Source organism: Andrena cerasifolii, chromosome 14 (genome assembly GCF_050908995.1).
Source record: "Andrena cerasifolii isolate SP2316 chromosome 14, iyAndCera1_principal, whole genome shotgun sequence".
Taxonomy (NCBI): domain Eukaryota; kingdom Metazoa; phylum Arthropoda; class Insecta; order Hymenoptera; family Andrenidae; genus Andrena; species Andrena cerasifolii.
The window spans coordinates 11628730-11647810 of record NC_135131.1 but is presented as its reverse complement, the minus strand read 5'-3'; the positions used below and the strand labels follow the sequence as shown (position 1 = coordinate 11647810).

The 19081-nt window shown below is 45.6% G+C and overlaps 1 protein-coding gene across 11 annotated transcripts in view; it reads left to right on the top strand.

The window, feature by feature from the left end:
• Spri (Src homology 2 domain-containing protein sprint) overlaps positions 1–19081 on the top strand; it is a 99293-nt gene that overhangs the window by 53402 nt on the left and 26810 nt on the right. For 2 of the 11 annotated variants that reach the window (XM_076827099.1, XM_076827097.1), the window contains exons 1-2: positions 1708–2132; positions 9425–9691. The exons of 8 other annotated variants lie outside the window; for them this stretch is intronic. In XM_076827099.1, coding sequence (XP_076683214.1) covers positions 9567–9691 — 125 coding nt within the window. In that variant the 5' untranslated portion in view covers positions 1708–2132; positions 9425–9566. Of the gene's footprint in view, positions 1–1707; positions 2133–9424; positions 9692–19081 lie in introns of those variants that run through there. One more of the 11 variants, XM_076827100.1, reaches the window with a different exon arrangement.

Sequence of the window (19081 nt, the reverse complement as noted above, 5' to 3'; positions counted from 1 at the left end):
GCGTTCTTTGGTTTCGCGAGAGTGGGTCTAGGAATGAAGGATAATAGCGGAAGAAATGGCAAGCATTGTCTCCTTTTTTTCGCCTCTCTCTGGTATCTTTTCCAGAAGGGTGGATTACCGCGGCTGCAATTGGCCCGATAATGGCCTTTGCACGCGTTCGCATTCCGATGCAGGCTTTCAGCACTTTAGACTCCCGAGTTCTTCGCTCGATCGGAGCAGCCTATTACATAATACGTTAAACGATTAAAAATTGAAACTTAGTTTACCGAAATCAGCGCCATTGATGCACGCGTAGTCGTTCGCTCAAGTTGCACGAGTATTAAGTAGCGCCGCGTCCGATTTCCTCTACACCCTGCACATACACGCGCCAGTTTTACTTTACACCGCGGCCGGATCGCGACTCGCTCGCGATTCCCATGCCGAGGACGCTTCCCTCCGCGTCGAGGACGTTTAAGCCCGTGCTTCCTCGACTCGTACACGCCATTAAAGTGAAAATATACCGGCGCCGCGAGATAATCAGCGCGTGTCGACACGGCCGCTAGATAAATAATGTATCGGCGGGCTGTGCGCGATTTTTCACCGCTTCCGACACGGAAAATTGCGCCACAAGGAGTTTCCGGCGAGCAAGCCTTTCTTTCAATCAATTTTCCGTCAAATTTTCAACATGAAATGTTTCAAGCGTTCAGCTTTAAAATATTATTGCAACGAAATATTGGTCAGTACTGATCCTCGAGGAAGCGCTTAGAAATCGTACCGAATTGTATCCGCGTAATATTCTTTAATTCAGAATACATAATACCCAGTACCGCACGAGTTAAGACGACATGCTTCCGCGTGGACACGCCCTGCGCAACCATTAGAATTCCACGACAGCCGTTCCAAAACTCGGTCGGGAAAAGTCCAGCGAGGAAATTCATTAACGCGGTATAGCGCGCTCCGCGTTATCTCGCCAAGTAGCTAAGCATCGGCCGTCCGTTGCATACTTATCAAAAGTGTGCAGGATGCTCGGCTTCCCGGCGAGAAGCCACAGTTCCTTTCGAACCGGCTAAATTGAAGGTCTCGCGACTTTTTTGCTCCGCTCGCGGTATCAGCGTCGATGTCAATTACGGCCGATTCTCACCGCCTAACCATCGATCGAACGCACCGGGCTCTTTTTGCAATCATTCGGAGCTGCGTCGCGCTCGCTGGAATACTGATCACGATCGTGACCAACGTTCCCATTCACTGGCCGATATAACCGAGAGATGCACTGCACCGCGTGCCGCTCTGGTCGCCGGGAAACCGGGGTGCAACGAAGAAGGCGAACAATCATCGTGACAGACGGTTAACCTTCAGGAATGCCTGAGCGTTTTCTAATAAAAACATCTCGAACAGATCTGTTGGTTAAACTACGGTTTTCTTTAAGAAAATTGCTCGAAGGGGGATGAAGGTTCGATATCAAAACCCTGCAAAGTGCACCACATGTTTTTTTTTAACAATTTATGTACCTATATCTATCATGTATGTACTTAGGTAACTGTGAAAATTCAGGGGAACCATGAAATTTGATGAAAAAAGGGGTCCTATCACGAAGCTAGTAGAATGAAAGCGGCGCGGTCAGACGCAAGGGCAATCGCGCGTGCGCCTAGCTTCCCTATCCCATCCCCCACCATATCTCGAGCACGAAGCCGCCTGGATAGAGGAGACTGGCTTGCGCGGCCGGCAGTTGCGTCCCTGTACTTGTCGTCGCGACGCCGGCTGCTCGAGCGTCGCCGATTGGCGTCACGGCGCCTCTCGCCGTCGGGTGTGCGTGTTCTGTCGTGCGATACTCGCACGTGTCCGCCTGTGCCTGTGTGTGCGTTCGACTCCTCCGGTCCGCGAGGAGGCATAAGTGCCCGCTCCGTTTGGTGAATCTGTCTGTTGCCGGCTGGTGTCGTGGACACCGGAAGTGAAAGTTTCTCGCTCGTTATCGATCGACGAGCATCTCCCCGGAGTATCCTTCCGTGGAGGAAGAGAGCGCAACCGGGGTCGAGGCAGAAGTGATCGCGATCGGTTCCCGTGCACTGTGCAACCCTTGCCCCGAGGGCCCCGACGATGGTCTCGCGACAGCGTCTAGCTGATCGCAGCCAACGAGTCCGGAAGTCGAGTTATTGGTAAGGATTCAGTTAAAGCCTGGTGTCTGGGAAGTAGTCGATCGTCTCGCGGCGAGCACGGGGGAACGCAGAGAGAACTGTTGCTAGAAATCGTCGATCGCGAGCCAGACTGCACGGTCCGATGGATCGGGGGATAGGTTCGTGGATCTATTCTTGGGGTCGGGAGAAAATAGATTTTTTAGGGGACAGTTTTTGAGAATAGATTGCGTAAGTGCCTGTGACCTGGGGAAGGTGTGCTCGAGGACGGGTAGCGTTTAGATTTTATCTGATTCCGTTGTCGATGAGTCGATAATCTGTGTCTCGGTGACAATATCAGCCGGCGCTGATAAGCGGCCGCTTGTTTATCGCGGGCTGCGAGTTCTTTTGGAATGCTTCGATGTGCAAGGAGAACCTCTGAGATAGGAATCAGGACTTTTCATCGAAACCGGGGACACGGTGGTCCCTGGTTTCTGGAGAGATGTCAGGGAATTATAGTTCCTGGGTATTTTTTGTGACACGTTTGTTTGTTGAATTGGAGATTAATTGGTTCGGAATATGGAACCTGCACAATTGTAATGGATGGGTTAGCAAATTCACTGAAATTGTGTCCTTCCTCCGTTTCATTTTTCATAATTCACCATGGATTCGTTTTGAATATTAAATATTTCATATTTCGATCAGAATTTTTCTATTATGAGAAGCCTTCAAACGTGTGCATCCATTTCGTTTGCTATCCAATGTCCCTTGAAACCTTCCGAGTCTCCAAATGTCAACAACGCTCCCACGATACTTCCCTCTGATGTTTTCGTTTACATAGAGAGCTAGGCATTTCCCAAGCTGGCCTTCAATAAAACTGTTCGTACAATTAATCTGAGAACAAGGTCTCGTTACAAACGTGGCATTGACGTTGCGCGAATAAAAAAAAAATGATAGCAACACGAGACAGAAAAGAACCTCCCCAATCAATACCACTAAAGCTTAACCACTATATTATTAACAAACGCCTTTCATGGTAGAACCTGACATGCGTGAAACCAAAAATCGTTATCTAAGGAAGCATTTATAATCTACTTAGTCTACTGCACCTAATCGATAAGGTACTTACTTCCTTTATCCTCGGAAATATCTTCTCGCGAATGGATCTTCTTATTGCCCTTTAGAGAGCACGAGGAAAGATCCAGAACCGGCTCCAAACCCATGCATGCCGCATCTTTCGAATTTTCCCCAATTTCCGCCCGGTTAGGCGATTTTATCAGTGACGTCACTTACACCGCGCATCACTTATCACCGCGGTAGATAACGATAAGTCGACTGTTCGAAGTCGTCGTGGGTGGTGCGAGCAAGTTCCCCGGCATCGAGAGGGTCCGGGATCAATGCTCGTGAGCCGTCGTCCCGTTCGCCGTTGATTGGACGATCTCCCCGCTTCGTCTTCAACAATTCGTAACGATTATTTCGCGGTATTTCCACGCGATATGCCCTGTATTTGTTGGCGGTTTATCACTGCATTCGAACGCCTCTCAGCTGTCCAAGTCTGTTGCATTGACGAGGGGAATCTGTGTCTCGCGGATTCTTGTGCTCCACGCTCGATGCTCGCACGTTGACAGTGAAGTGATTTTTAGAAGTCCTGTTTGAAAAGAATAAATTTTTGGATAGGCATACAAAGTGAGATAGCTCGAAAAACTGATTAACGCGATAGTTGTGCCGAAGGATTGTGTACTTTGTGATGAATTATGGTAACAAATTTTTTAGAGCAATAAGGTGAGTGATGTCCACTTCTCGAGTATTTGGCAACGTTAAAGTAATTGTGGGGAGTATTATGTTTTCTTCCGTACAGCATGCTTTCTCATTCGTCGTAAAAAGGAAAGAAAAGTTCGCGTTGCTTTGAGTCTCTTTCGCAGTATCTGGCTTTTCACTGAATCGACGATGAAATGAATCAGTTCTGGTGAAAAGGAGTGTAATCATTTGACTCGCTGCCATTGAATCGGATAAAAATAGAAAAAAAGATACGAGGGAGCACAGATGACTCTTCTTCGCAACGTTTCATTCGAAATGACGCTTTTGAAAGTAAAATGTAGGCGCACCATTGTCGAGTGGAGATAGTTTTTCATTACAATCGTGATTGTTAGCAGATTTCCCACGGCTTTCGTAACCATTGAACGGAATTTCTTTGTTTCTCCAGGAAAATTGCATTTCCAGCGCACCGATGAGAACTCTATTCATTCTGGGAAAAAGAAACTTTAGAATGTTGCTATAAAATATTGTAACGCATCTCAGGATTTATATATTTTCGAGAAAAGAAGCACAAGCGGTGAATTCCGCGAGATCTCCCCGCAAATCGTCGATCGTTCCGCAGTTTCAGCAGAATCGCATGAACATTTCCGTGTCGCACTTTATTAGAATCGCGGACAGTAATGGGTCCTCGGGAGAACATTCTCCGCAACTTGCAAATTACTTTTCGGTGTCGGGAATCTCGACACGATCAAGGTAGATCACAAACGTGACGAGAAACTGTTCGTGGAATCTCATCAAGAGTTTTAAAAAGTGAGAACTGCGAGAGAGGGTGTCGTCGATGATGCTCTAGATTACTTTCTGCGAATAGATCGTTCGTTCTTTCTCTAATAATTATAAGAACGCCACCAATCTTCTTAGAAGGGGAAATATTAATATTTCACACAAATTGTGTCTATTGTTTGCTCACCAAATGAACTGAAATGGCAAACAGAGTAAGAAGATTTATTATTATTAACGGGCAGAAAAAGAAAAAGAAAAAGAAAAAGAAAAAATGTAAAAAGGTACTTGTGGAACATAGTTTTTTACACTTTTGAAACCCGATTTTGAAATTTTTAGTAGTTTGCCAAAGGGTTAAGTATTATATATCTATTTTTAAAAGAATTCGTAAATTTAAGACTAACAAAATATGAAACAGACTTAGGTACCTGTAATACGCTTATTCTGCGTAAACAGAACGATAGATTGCAAAATATCACACTAGGTATGTGTCCGCAATTCTATTTCTCTCAAATCACACTGCATAATCCGACGAACTTTCGAAATTCTATTAGTAAGTTCTTCTTACTTTCCAAGTAGCTAGATCGTTCTATTAATTATAGAGAAGCTACTCTAAGGAAAATCAAATTACGGTCACGGTCAGAGGTACTTAATTTACCGTGAGTCCCATAAAGTCTCACCAAAAGTAGCACTACCGTATAGGCTCGCCCTGAAAACATTATGAAGATCGACGAGTCGTCCTTACCAACTCTCGAGACTAACCCAAACAATTCTATGAACCTTTTCGTAGACCCTGCTTTTTACCTGCCGCATCAACGATAATAATAGCCACGTAGTCGTAAAACATTCCACTGAGAGTATTAAAATACAGAGTTCCCTGGATTATCAATAATCCCCCGGTATTCTATCGTCGTACACAAAAGAAACAGGGAAAATACACTGGAAAACATTTGGCGCAGCTTCAAACGTGGAATATTTAAAGAAGTTCGTTTCACATTGATCGAATGTTTATTCGTAAACACGCAGAAGGGTCTGGTGAGATTCTAGGACGATCGAGAGAGCGTTTCTTTTATCACGTGCCGTGACGTGGAAAGATTTTTCCTTCGCTCGCGTTCTTAAAACGCGCTGCTTGAGAAATTTCCCCGTTGCACGATGAAATTTATCTGGACGATGATAAATCGTTTCGTTATTCCATATTTCAAATATTTAATGAACTGATCATCAAACTTTTCCTCGGTCTATTTCACAATTATATTCTTCCCCATAGACCAACGAATAATGCGATCCTCGATATTCCCCGTGAAATTTTCCACATTGCAGAATTCGATTTCAGGGCTGGCTGCTTCGGTTCGCTGCTCCAGTTTCCAACGCTGCATTTTGACGCCCGTTACGTGTCATGCGTTGCATAACTTCACGGGCAAAAGCTGGGCATAAAGATCAACTCGTAAATTCCCTCTCTTTCTTAGCTCGAGAAGAGAAAGGGAGAGAGAGGAAGAAGCCGAGAAACAGAGCGATCACTGGAACCGTACCATTTTATAGCCGGTTTATTGTACGAGGGATCTAGCGTTCGTTTCGTTTAATGCGTAGATCGGGCTCCCTAATGCGACGCTTGGATCACGGAAATGATCCTCGTTTTCCTCGATTTCTCCACATCATTTTCGAGATTAAAGCCAGCCCAGGCAGTGGCCTCGAAACCAGCTCCCTAATACCTCCCCTCTCTCCTCTGGAAAATTATATCTCTAATACAGAAATATTGATATTCATGGAGTATCAAAGGCTTCTAAGCTTTCACGTCGCAGCTCTCTTTTCAGGCTTCCGATCTATTGAGATCGAATGAAAATTTCTTGAATCCGCGCGCGCTGCTGCACGGCCCAGCCTCGTTCGAACGAATTTCAAAAGCCTCCGACGTGGCGGAAATTTTTCCTTCGAACGGCGAGGCGGATTTTCACGCTCGCCTGTCTTTCGTCAATTAACAGCGAGCTTCGAGGACGCGCTTCTCTCGCGACTCTATCCACTAGCAGTCGTTAGATCGAGGATTTCTGGATATCCGTTCGAGGAGATCGCTCCGCGAGCTCGGCTCGAACCGACAACTTCTCAAGCACTACCGTTTTATTTCGATCTCATCATGGCTCCTCCACGGCATTGCCAGAGGCGATTCGAGCTCGTCGAGGGTGGACTCGACGTTTCATTTCATCCGGAGGTTGAATGAACGTCCGCGATACGCGACGATTTGTCTTAAAACCTCTTACGGCGATAAGAGGCGAGAGTTTTCTTCATTGATGAGTTACGATGGGAGTGCTGCTCTTCAGTTTCTTTTCATTCTGTTGTTTCGTTTCCTGGGGGTTTAAGGGGTTACATACACCCAGCACCGTGAAAAGTGGGGACTCTTTATGAATGTTTTTACCTGTTAGTAATTTTTGTTAATCCAAAATCGTAATATGCACTTGAAACCTTATAATTTAAAGAATATTTTTTAAAAAAAGTGACGGTGACTCGTCTAGTTTGCCGTGTAGCTGCTGTTGTACAAATCAGCGTCGTGACGCGAGGAATTTGCGGTGCCAAAAATATCTCTTCTAGGTGTCATCCAAAAGAAAAAAGAAAAATATCCCTTAAAGTACCTATGTAAACGAAACTAATGCACAAGTGAAACTTACCGAAAGTTAGGAATTGTTTACAAACCAATGGATCTGAGCTTTCCGATCAGCACACGAGATTCATTTGCATCTCGAACACCCTTTTCTGGAGTTAATGGTTTATCGACAGTTTACAATAGGAAGGCTTCACCTCTGCCTCCCGAATCTAGTTTCCTCCCGATACAGGGGCCATTGGCATCACGGATCACGTCGAGTATCGTATTTAATATTAATGCCCATTGGCGAACGCCGTTTGTGTTCGCGCGGCCGAGTAATTCGACCGATCGATCGCAATTAAGCCGTGTACGTGACAAGTTGTTTCGCGACCGATCCAGTGGCGTAAACCGCAGCTGTTAAAAGGCTGAAACGGCTCCCCTTTGCGAGCTTTATTTATCACGCGATCGTGCCGGCACAATTTTCAATCAACACCCCGCGTTCCCTTCGAAACTCTGTATAGGGAATCGATTGTTAAGTCACTTCACAGTAATTCGATCAGCCGAATCATTTTTTAGTACCGTGGTAATGCGAACATTCACTATTTTTTCTTTCATCCGAAACCTTCCTCCGAAGTCTATGGACGTCTCTCCCTGATGGTCCATTTGTTGGAAAACAATTCCAGCGCCCCAAATGGCACCTCCCCTTGAATCGTCCTTTAATAACGGTGGCGTTGCTACTGGAGGATGGTATGCAGAAAAAAGTGTGATAGCGAGACAGAAATCACGGCCTTTGGAGGAAATAGAGGATCGATGGGCTGAGAGAACGTTGGTTGGTTTCTCTCGCCTCATCACATCCAGGCAATTTTTCGTCGGTCCAATATCGAGGGCGTTTCTCAAATCGCGTGCACCTCGGTTCGTTCTTTTTTCCTCTTTTCTCTTCTTTTTCTCTTCTCGAGCGACGGTATCGGTAATAACGCGCCATTCCTCGGCCATTGGTCCCTTCTTTTATGTCCAACCGTTCTCAGAAGTTCGATCATAGAGCTCTGGATATCCCCCGTTAAATTTCGAGACCACAAAACCGTCCTTTCTCCCTGCCTCGTACCTGTGGTAATAGAGACCACGATGGGCATTCGTGTTTTTTCGGCTTCGAACGCGATTAGGATCCGTTTGATTAGGGTTTTATGGAAGCGGCTTCGAGTATTCCTCGAATTTATTCCACTTATTTCTCTCTGCTCCTTGCACAGCTGCTAATTGCCAGGGGGAGAATCGAGTAATTGCTACGAGGTTCTTGGGGAACGTCTCGTTTTAGCAATTTTTTTTTCGCCGCTGCTTCGGTGCAATATTTCACGCCGATTTCTATTGCACCCCGTATATGAGTCGTTTCGTCGATAAAGTTCCTAGGGTGCGAAAGAGAAACGTTGGCAATAAATTACCAGGCTGTTAAGTCATTTATGACGCGGCGATAATTCTCGTTGGCGTTAGCACACCTTCCGTCTCGGTTCTCAAACGATTTACCATTTTATTGCAGCCGAAAATGGTCTTTATTAGGGGTCACGTTCACTTGAAATATCTTTCATCCACGTTTTACCGTCCACGGAAGATCGTAGTAAAACCATAAATTGCCGAAGCGACAAAATCACTGTATGATATTCTCTAATTACTTGTTCGTTTAACATTTTGCTGTACGTAGACTGGTTCGAAGCTTCGTTGATAGGAGATGAATGAAACATTAAATTTCCTTCGGTAGAAACAGAAATAGAGTAGATTAGACGTAGATAAAATGAAATAAAAGTAGACTTAGAAATATAGTAGACATGCGGTAGAATAGAGTAGAAATTTAATTGCAGCAGCTTGAGAGACAGGTCCAATTGATAGGTACATCATTAATCTTCAAACTTATTACGCAATATACCAGCAATCTTTACCCTTGCGCTAAAAAAGGCACATCGAAGTTAATTCCGAAAGGGAAAGTTAGCATTTGGTCGCATCGAAGAAAACACACGGAGAAGCTTCAGAGGAAACTGAAGGCCATCCACGAAATATAAAAATTGCTCGTAGAATGGAAATCGTGACGGAATTCCTTCGCAATCGAATCAGGTACAAATCGAACTCCCCCGCAACCGTATAAAAATCGAAAACGAAATAGTTCTCGACCGAGTCGAAAGCGAAGTCTCCGAGTTGCTCCTGCAGAAGGCCGTGCGAGATCGCGTCTCCACCAAAGACATGTTCTTCCCAGATATCATTCGACTTGGATCGAAACGGAAAGCGAGTGAAGGGAAGGGCTGAAGCATCGCATCCCGGCACAAGATCCGTGAAATGCGTTGCTGGGCACGTTGCAGCAGCAACCGTCGACGAATCAGCGAGTGAGGATCGCAATAATGCTGCCGCCGATTCTGAACAACATTAACAGTGACATACTGACGCTGTACACGAATCCAGGGAGCGGGAGGAGCGTGGCAAGCCGCGCGACCAGGGGCCGTTACGCGGAGATCGGCGTCAAAAGGTAAACTTATCGCATGAAGGCAATTGTTAAGGAGGGCCGTTGCCCCAGCCGCGGAACCGCGTGTTAATTATTAATCGATGTGTCCGTCGTTACACGCTGCCGTTGCAGTTGCCATTCCCGGCAGCTGCGTTTATTGATCCCGCCGCCATCGCCACCATGGACCCTATGGTGAACCGACGGAAATGGAAATTCTCCGCTACGTCCAGCTCCACCGACAACGTGCCCTGCTTTCGTACATTTCGCACTTTTCTTTCCTTTCTTTTTACAGAGCTCGAAAATAACTTGAGTCCGTTTCACGTGGGAGAACTTGTATTGGGAGAATGTCGCGAGAACTTAGAGCGTAGAGGATTTCAAGTAGATGTTACCGTATTTTCTGTCGCTTGTTTTAATTGCGGAGAGATAGATTAAGGGTTTGTAAGTGCTTGTTACGCTTTGCAATCCGTTCCTTTATATTCTCAGTGAATTATCGATCATGCAGATGAATCATCGCGCGACGACAAGATACCGCGGCGAAATGGGCTGTCTCGCGTGTCACCGCGGGAAATCGATTTTAATCAGCGGTTAATATGAAATATGATAGCAAAGTGGCCGCCGGCGCGGGAAGCCCTTCGGTTTATTCTTACGTAAGCCTCTTAACCGTAATCCGCTTTGGGCCCCCGCGAATAGACCCCGCACGAGATTCATTTTTTTTTCCTTCTTTTTCGGTGGAGACTCGGTTTCGAGGATCATGGCCTCGTTGCGATAGGGTTCCTCGCGTGGAACCCAATTAGTTGGATTTCTTCCTGGAGCTTTGCACTAGAATGGTACTCTAAGTAGATATGCCAGTCATAATCAATTTAATGAAGTACTCGATATTCCATTTATCCTATTTCGAGGAATATTCTTTAGGCTACATATACCTTATCAATTTCTTCCGTATCTCCCTTTATTGTCTACTCAGCAGGAAGCTCTAAAGTTCGATGCCATTGCACAGGGTGCTTCGAGACCAGTGTCCTTTAAAATCGCGACTGAATTATTACTTTTTAATGATAGGAGGAGCGGGATGTGGATAGCGAAAGATGAACATCGTCCTCGGCGCAATGCAATTTCCGTGCAACGCACGCCGTTTCATGCATATATATCGCGGTATGATTCATTGAGCAACGATGAGACACTAAACGTTTCATGTTTGCGCTTCCTACTAAACGTATTACCCAGAAACTCTGTCGCTTTTAGTCATTTCGCGGGAATCCACCCAACACTCGTCTCCTTCTGAAAAATTTGATATGCCTTATGCTTGCCAAGTGCCAGCAAGTCATTTAAAGTATCTTTAAAACTGAAACGTCCACGTTCAGCACACTCGAGGAAAATCATTCAGTTCAGAGTAATTGTACCCCCGGATACAAATAAAATACTACACCAAATAGAATACTATCGTGATAAGCAGCGTTACTATCTGCAGCTCGTATCTAGGCCTTAGAAAATCACTCGAGCCACGGAAGGAACGTCTTTTTTAACTTGGAGCACGTGATTCTAGTGTGCTGAATTCACCTCTGAAGCGATGGCCACCGATATATACCCTGTTCGGTGGGTTAGAATAATTGTAAAAGACAGTCGTTGGATTGGATGCACTGCCGGTACCAAACTATTCATTATGTTTCCGACGAATTGCAAGAATCGTCGCGCAGAGCACGTTTATGATGAACAATGCTCGATGAAATCAAGGGGGGTCTCGACAAGGGGTCGCGTTAATGCCACTTACGACCCCATCGAGTTGACAGGGGCCAGTCGACGCGCGTACTCGCCCCTAATGCGGCTCTCGAGGCGTGTGCTCGCCGTGCACGGCGCGTGAATTGCGCGAATGCACTCTTTTTCGGGCTGAAACAGAGTGGACGCTTGAAAAATCGCGTGGGGAGGCTTGAAGCGAAAGGGAAACTTGAGACTTGTATGAGGAATGCTTGTAAAGACCAATGTGTTTATTCTTATCATGTACCTATTATTTGTTCCTCCGCCTGTCGCAATACCTTGCGCCAGACAACTCGTCCCAGGCCTACACGCCTGTTGAACCATGATCAATCACGATGCACGTGCCCGTACATGTGCCATTTCCGCTTGGGGATATCGATCCCGCCTGCGTAATGGAGCTTTTGAAAAGGATCGATTGAAAAAAAAGCCCGGGGAGCGTGCCGGGGTAACGAATACAGAAAGCCCTCTTTTTCCCAGCGATTTTACAATCCTCCCGCTTATATACGCCGCTGTTAATCAGTGACTCTGAATCACGGATCACTCTTTATCCTCGGAACCCTTTGAATCCTGTGATCGCTCGTAAGCGTCTATCTGAATCGATCGGGTCCTGAAATTTTATTAAGTCGACCCGTTATTTTGCTATTATTTTGCGTAAAGGTACAAATCCACGATGAGACAAAAATATCGTACGTATATTATGTTTCAATTATTTTGCCATTAGTTTCAGAGAAGTTTCGTGATATATTTTGAAAAATTTCATCTCTCGCGACCATTCCTATTATTTACATTTAGTTGCTGCTGAGATTTTTGTCTCCTGATAGAAATGTCTCATTTAAATTTCATCGTGGATTCGCACCTTTAGAGTGAAATCAAGTACAGAGGGAAATTGTGAGCTTCACTTGCGCGCCCCTATTCTACGAAAGAAGATCGATCGAACTTTCGGCTGCTGCGACGAGGAACGAAGGAACGAAGGAACGACAGGGTTTGCTCGTTTCACCGGAGCGTGTCAGGCCAGAAAGCTACTCGGTCTCATCGTGCGAGTAAATCGAGGAAACCACGCGAAACACGATACGCCACTTTCGTTCTAATGTTACGGGACACGAGGCCAGGACGACCGTTTAATCCTGCGGTGGCGATCACCGCGGACTTTCCCTTTCATTTTCCGCGCTCCGATAATGGCTGGGAAATTGTCACGCCTCGGCAAGTCGATGGAAAAGCTCGAAGAAAAACGAAGAACCTTGCTGTCTTCGTCTAGTGTCATCTTTAATCGCGTATCAGAAGGTGATCCTAGAATCTAGAGCACAAAACAGAGTCGATCGATTTGATTGAGTTAATTAAGAAATATCGGTCCAACGCCCCAGCGTTATCAAAGCACAGGAAACTCGTTTATCATGGGAAGCGAGTTATTAAGTTATTCAACGGGAAATAATAATTATCGAGTGGAAATGGGATTTACCGCTGGAAACTGGTTACAAACCGGGGGACTGCAAGGTTTGTTTCTCACGGTGTGATAGCGAAATATTGTCCTTTCTCGCTTCGGAGCCAGTTTTCCATGACTTTAACAATTAATTTGAAACACAATCGCTGCGATGCCCCTATGAGATTACATGAATTTTCAAAGGTGATGGAGAGAATTGTATTCTTATTAGTATTATTATTATTACTACTATTAAACGGGTGGACACTCTTTGGTTACATAAAGTAAAAGTACACGATGGAAAAGCGAGGTTATAAGCTATGATATAATTATAATTGTAAATGCCAGGGGACTCAATGAGATTATTTAATATTTTGAGGGCAAACAATTTTGCAATATTGCAATATTTATTTAGCCACTACGCTATACCAAACTGACTGTTCAATTACATATAGGAGAATTTTAGTTATATTCCCTAAGAATTTCAGTTTCTTTTCCCCAGTTTCACTTCGACATCGACATCGACGCCTCGATATTTTCGCAGCCTAAAGGATAATAATATCAATGCGACCCCCCTCCAGGTTGGAAGGATTCCCCGAGTCGAACCGTGGATGAGGGAAGCCCCATTTCCACGGTGGAAATCGAGTCGTCTAGAAATCCTCCAGGGAGGGCAAGATTTCCTCCTTTGCCGAATATATCGGCTGACTGTCGTGGTCCTTTGAAACGTCGCGAAATCCATCGAATCCTGGGGACAAAGTCCTGGTCTCTCGTCAAAGACGGACAGCCTCAGCATTATGGCTCGCTTTGATAACGTTTTCGTCGGGGGCCAGGTACAAAGCGACGTTTGTACGCTGGTTGGAACAAGCCCGGCGAATCGGTTAATTTCGACGCGGTTCCAATCGCGATCCTGTCTTTGCTGAGGACAAAGAGGCGGCCGGGATGACCCAGCTGGGTCAATTAAGGGGAATTGTTTGCATCTGTACTGCGGATTTCGTCGGGACTCGAACAGCTTGTAGCTTGGACGCTGCGTTGGGTGGAAATGTTAAGTCAGGCCTTAGGAAGAACATCCTAACAATGTCCTTTGCGTTTTTATTCAAATCTGTACAGATACACCCCTTCGAAGTTTGCTTGATAGGAACGCTTTCTAGACTACAATCTTTCAGACCTTCTCAGCGGAATAATATACATAAAGAAACGAAACTACCGATGATCTTCATGATTCCCGAGTAATGAATTCTGCAGTTTCCTCGAGCCCCAAGGTTCGTCCCGTTCAGAACGATGCCCTCTATCTCGCAGGAGGGGAAAGACGAATTCCTCGGGGGTGGATAAAGCTGACGAGCCCCAGCTCGGTGACAAATAGACAACAAACGGGAATCAGCCACTATCTAGACGAGGCTCATCTCCAATCGATCACGAGCGTAATCCTGCCCCGCCATTAAATTCTGTTTCTCGAGGAAAGAGGGATAATGACGTGGATGCAACCACCCCTGCCACCCCTGCTGTCACCGAGCAGGAAACTGTTTCTGGACAGAAATCGGATTCTCGATCTCGCGGCGCTGTTTGGGAGAAGCCATTCCATCGGGGGAAATCGAGTTTACTTGGAGTAGAATCGATCCGATGTTTGAAACTCTTAGAACTCGGGCTTTTCCGCGATGAAATTTTGTTCCAGGCATACGTAGAATTCGATCAGCCTCTTTCTCCAGCGACAGATCTCAGAGAGGATCGAGAGAAATATGGTTTCGCGACAGCGAGAATTTTTATTTTGTAAAACGAGTCTCGGATAGATCGAAGTTGGAAGATACGATTCTACAGGGTGTAGATGCTTATTTAGAAGTTAGACTTGCGAGATTCGAAGGGTGACGATTTACGGACATGTTTCTGTGAGTTGGTACGTTCGGGTGGACTTGTTAGGAAATGAAGTTTCGCCTTTAGAAGTTGATGCTTCTTCCAGGTCAGCTGTTTGCTAGACAGAAATTAGATTCGTAGCGATGAAATTTGTGCACCCGTGGAGTCGAGCTGTAATAACAATTTCCGCGAACCCTCGTGTATGTTCGCTGCGGAGCGTTTTACGCGGAAGCCCAATATGCACGGTGACGTGAGATGGACAGAAAAGGGCAAACGATTCACCTTTGATCATCGACCGTTCCGCGGGCTCCGCAATTATGTACCCTTTAATTACTATATTTGGCCAGCCCGTTTGAACCGAGCAATTTCCAGACAGAAATATCTCTTTCGTCAAACGATGGCCCTACTGGCTTCCCTGAGTTTATCAAACCGACAGAAAATACAATTTTCTGTAGCGTCTTTCATTAAAAACCCTTTTTTCAAACCATCTGAATTCTAGATTCAAAGAATTACTTAACTAGATGAACTCTCTGCTTGCATAGTGTTGGAGTATGATTAAAAATATTCTCTCCACTTGTAACTGTGAGAAGCCTGAGCGGAGACGATGAGGAGTGATGGACGAGGATTAAGCTCGACGGTCCTCGCGAGCGATTATACGCGAAGTAAGAGTCATGAATTTTGGAAAAGATTAAATTTCAAGCCTCTTAATTCCCTATCAACGTCCGTGGGGGTCGCTGGAGAGAGGACAGGCTCCTCCACCTAACTACTTTACGTCCTCCAGTTGAGTCTGGAGTTTTTCATAAAACTTGCAGGGCAGATAACGAAATATATGACGAGGGGAAATCGTGGCAGGATGAATTCAGTAATATCTCTCTACCCCAGTATTACCCAACGTTCTTAGTACTCCTCAGTATTCCTTCATATTCTTTAATACTCGCCACAGTCTTCACTCTTCCTCGGTATATCCGAGTATCCTTTAGTGCACTGTAACTTTCCAATTACAAGACCTCGTGGACCGTTTTGAATGCGTATTTACTCGGTGGAAAAAGTGAGCCATATAACGGGCGATGTCAGTGACACAGGTAGAAGAGCCGAAACAGAGCGTGGAGGTACTTAGCGGGCAAAGTGTCGCGTGTTACATCGAGTAACTTAAGCTCACTTTGCTGCTCCCAGCGAGTAACCCAAGAGCCGCTCTTTGGCTTCGGTTTCGCTCCGCGAGAAACCAGATAGGCTGGTGGCCAGGGAATCGCACGCAACCCTTTCCTTCCTGCCTGCTTCCTTCCTTGTCGCGCTGTTCGCTCTTTCCGCGTGCATTCGTGCATCTGACCGTTGCGAAGCGTTGTTGTCAAATAAAATTAGTCTATGCTCCTTGAAAGCTGTACTTGCGTACGAAGCTGTCGTCCAATGCAAAGAGGACTCACGGTGAGAAGGATCGCAACTGATTCTCACGAGACGATCAAGTATTCTTTCTTCCCTTCCGCTAGACGTTAATTCGAGCAATTTCCTTCGAGGAACAACGTCCCCTCTGCCCCTCCTCGTATCGTAGTCACTGTCCCTGGCCGTGTCCTATGAAAAAGCGAAGAGGAAGCATCCTATTAGTCTTAATGCAAGAGAGTGCTTTCCTCAGAGAGCGCTTTGTTTCTTCCTGGCGTGATGAATCTTGACAGGCTCGTTGCTCGACGGTAAAAAGTCAAGCTCCCTTGCTGCAGGAAACGTAGGACAGAGTATTTTCGACCGTTGCATCACCATTTCCGGTATATTGAACGCGACGTCGGTCCTTCTTCTTGGATCTCGTAAATTATTCGACCACCGCTGGTCCGTGTCTTTAAGTCGGCTTGGAAACGGAGCGAATTGTCCACGCGGGTGGGCCGCATCCCCAAACGAACAACAGAATTTCAGAGTCTCAGCCCTTGCGACGCGTCCCCATCTTTCTTCACCTTTTGCTCCGCGAAATTACATTCCGAGGGAACTGATTTCCCTGAAGTAGAATTCTCCGCGCGAGTCTGACGAATTCCATGCACTGAAAACTTTCGCATGCATCTCGCAAAAAGGAAAGTACCATCGTAGTCGAGTCGCGGGAGAAACGAGCGCGCAACCGTCGTTCTACGCCGCGACCTTGAAGAAAACGATGAACGAGATGCAGACAACAGCGTCCTAGGGTGACATGACGGAAAACGACATTTGTTCCGCTCGTTTTCGTGCCTCCTACTAGTCTTTCATGGCGAGGAATCGCTTCTAAGAGACATTGTCGTGGACCTTACGGTGCGCCGTTAAATTAGAGCAGGATGTGCAGTGATAATTGAAAGAAAGTTTGAAATTAATACTCCCAAATGTCTATATGTATTTATGTATTTTTATTGATATCAACAGTCTATTACATTAACCCTTCGTGGTCACACGGGGTGTATCGCAACCCAGGCAATTTTTTTGCTTTGCCAATATTTATGCGAACAACTACAAATTTCATCACATCAAAATTTAGATTTCTAGAACGAGACTATTAGAGCATGATTGTACGAATATTACGAACTCTCTGGAAGACTTTAAATAATCAAAGTCTTCCAGAGTGTTAATCTTCCTTCGTCCACGTTTCTTGTACCCTTTTTTGAAACCATCGTCCAAGAAGATTGTCGAAGCTTTTCTCCTCGTACATTGGACTTTAGATTAGACTTTCTCACCTCTTTTCCTACATCGAATCAGTATTCTCGTGGAGGACACGCGATCTCGTTCTGCCTCCTTACGAGAGGGAAATTAATTGTCTTGGCGAGAACAAGGGGGAGAGAACGGCTTCCGCCAATATCCGTTTCTGCTCGTCGGAAGGAGGACGCCGCTTCCGGTCGATTTAATCTCCACCCGTGGAGCCGCGCGATTTCCAGAGTGCTGATAACTCGGTTAGGAAGTTGGACTAATAGAAACTTTCTCGTCCGCGGTGCTCCTTCGTCGCAAATACGAGCGAGCCAATGTAGTTAGCGACCGTGCCACGGATTACGGCGATTCCCCTTTTTTCCCGGAGACGGCCATTTCATCGCGTCGTCGTTCGCTGGTAATATTGTGTCCACTGTAATCCGCGTGATGGACCAAAGCTGAACTGATGGCAACGTTTACGAGGGTGGAATTTGCTTAAGGAGAACGGAGGAACCGACGATGTCGTTTCTGTCGGTGCTTCCTGTACGAAATTCCTTATTTTCGTGCTCTGCAATAGTACCGATGGCTAGGTAACGTTTCACTCGAGAATATCTCCGAGAAAGAGTAATCAAGGCTTTCGGTTTACTTGTTGGAAGATAGAAGAAACGGAGGCTTCACATACGTGTAATTAGAAAGTACTTTTGGCAGTGGCGCACTAAGGATTTAATCTTGGGGGGGAGCCGAGTTGAATGGATAAAAATATTTTTAATGCGAATTCAATAAAATTCTTAAAGTGATAAGAATAATTTATTTAAAGAATAAAATGCAGTTTTCGTTTCTTTTTACAAAGTCCCCTCCGAGGGTGCGCCATTGACTTTTGGCGATAATTATCCAGCAGTACTTTGATATTACCACCTGTTTCGCGCGAAACAATTAACCACGATGTTGCGCAGACTTTCCAATGACAAATGAATGGTAGAAAATGCGCGAAACCTTCGGCTAACAACGTTGAGTCACGAGAAACGGTTTCACGCTCGATGTGAGAGGAAAAGAGGATTAGAAAAGTTAACGGTTATGATGATCGCTGACCGGAAAAATATGTACACGCTGTCGCTTGTGTCTGCATTTTCTCTTGCAAAAAAGACTTTTACGCTTCGCAGAAGATAGATACGTTCGAAGTCGCTGGATCGAATAATTTTATTCATCTTTTGTCTTCTTCTCGTCCCGAGGAAAATTGTGCCACAGGAGAACACTGATACGGAGGATGTTTATAATGAAAGGGCAGCAGTTAAAGGGTTAAAGGTCGCTGTAACACAAGAAATCGAGGGGCACGAAGGTGCAAAAACTTGGTTTCCCTCGACTAGACTCATATTCGCCGAAATATGATTGCGAGGAACCAGCTGGGAAACGCCTTCATTGAATGGCGTTTCCTTTTACGAGCGTCTGGCGTTATTCCGCTCGCTCGTCGGTCGTTTACGCTCGATCGCTTTGATCGTTTGCTCGGAATGGACCTAGCCTTGATTCTTGTCGAGCCTGCTTGGATTTTACTCCGGCTCCAGAGGGTGTAAAGGAATCATTAGAGCAAAAAACACGAGGCTGCCGTCAAAGTAGTGAAATGGTAGGGATAGTGCTTTTGGAGATGTAGAAGTGTGACGTTTTTCGAATCGTGCTCTTTAGTGTAGGAATAAACAAACGCGCTAATTTCTTACGCAGCGCTCGCGAAACATCCCTCGTTTGCACGCCGAAGGGGTGAAAGACCGAGGGGGTGTAAGAGGGTT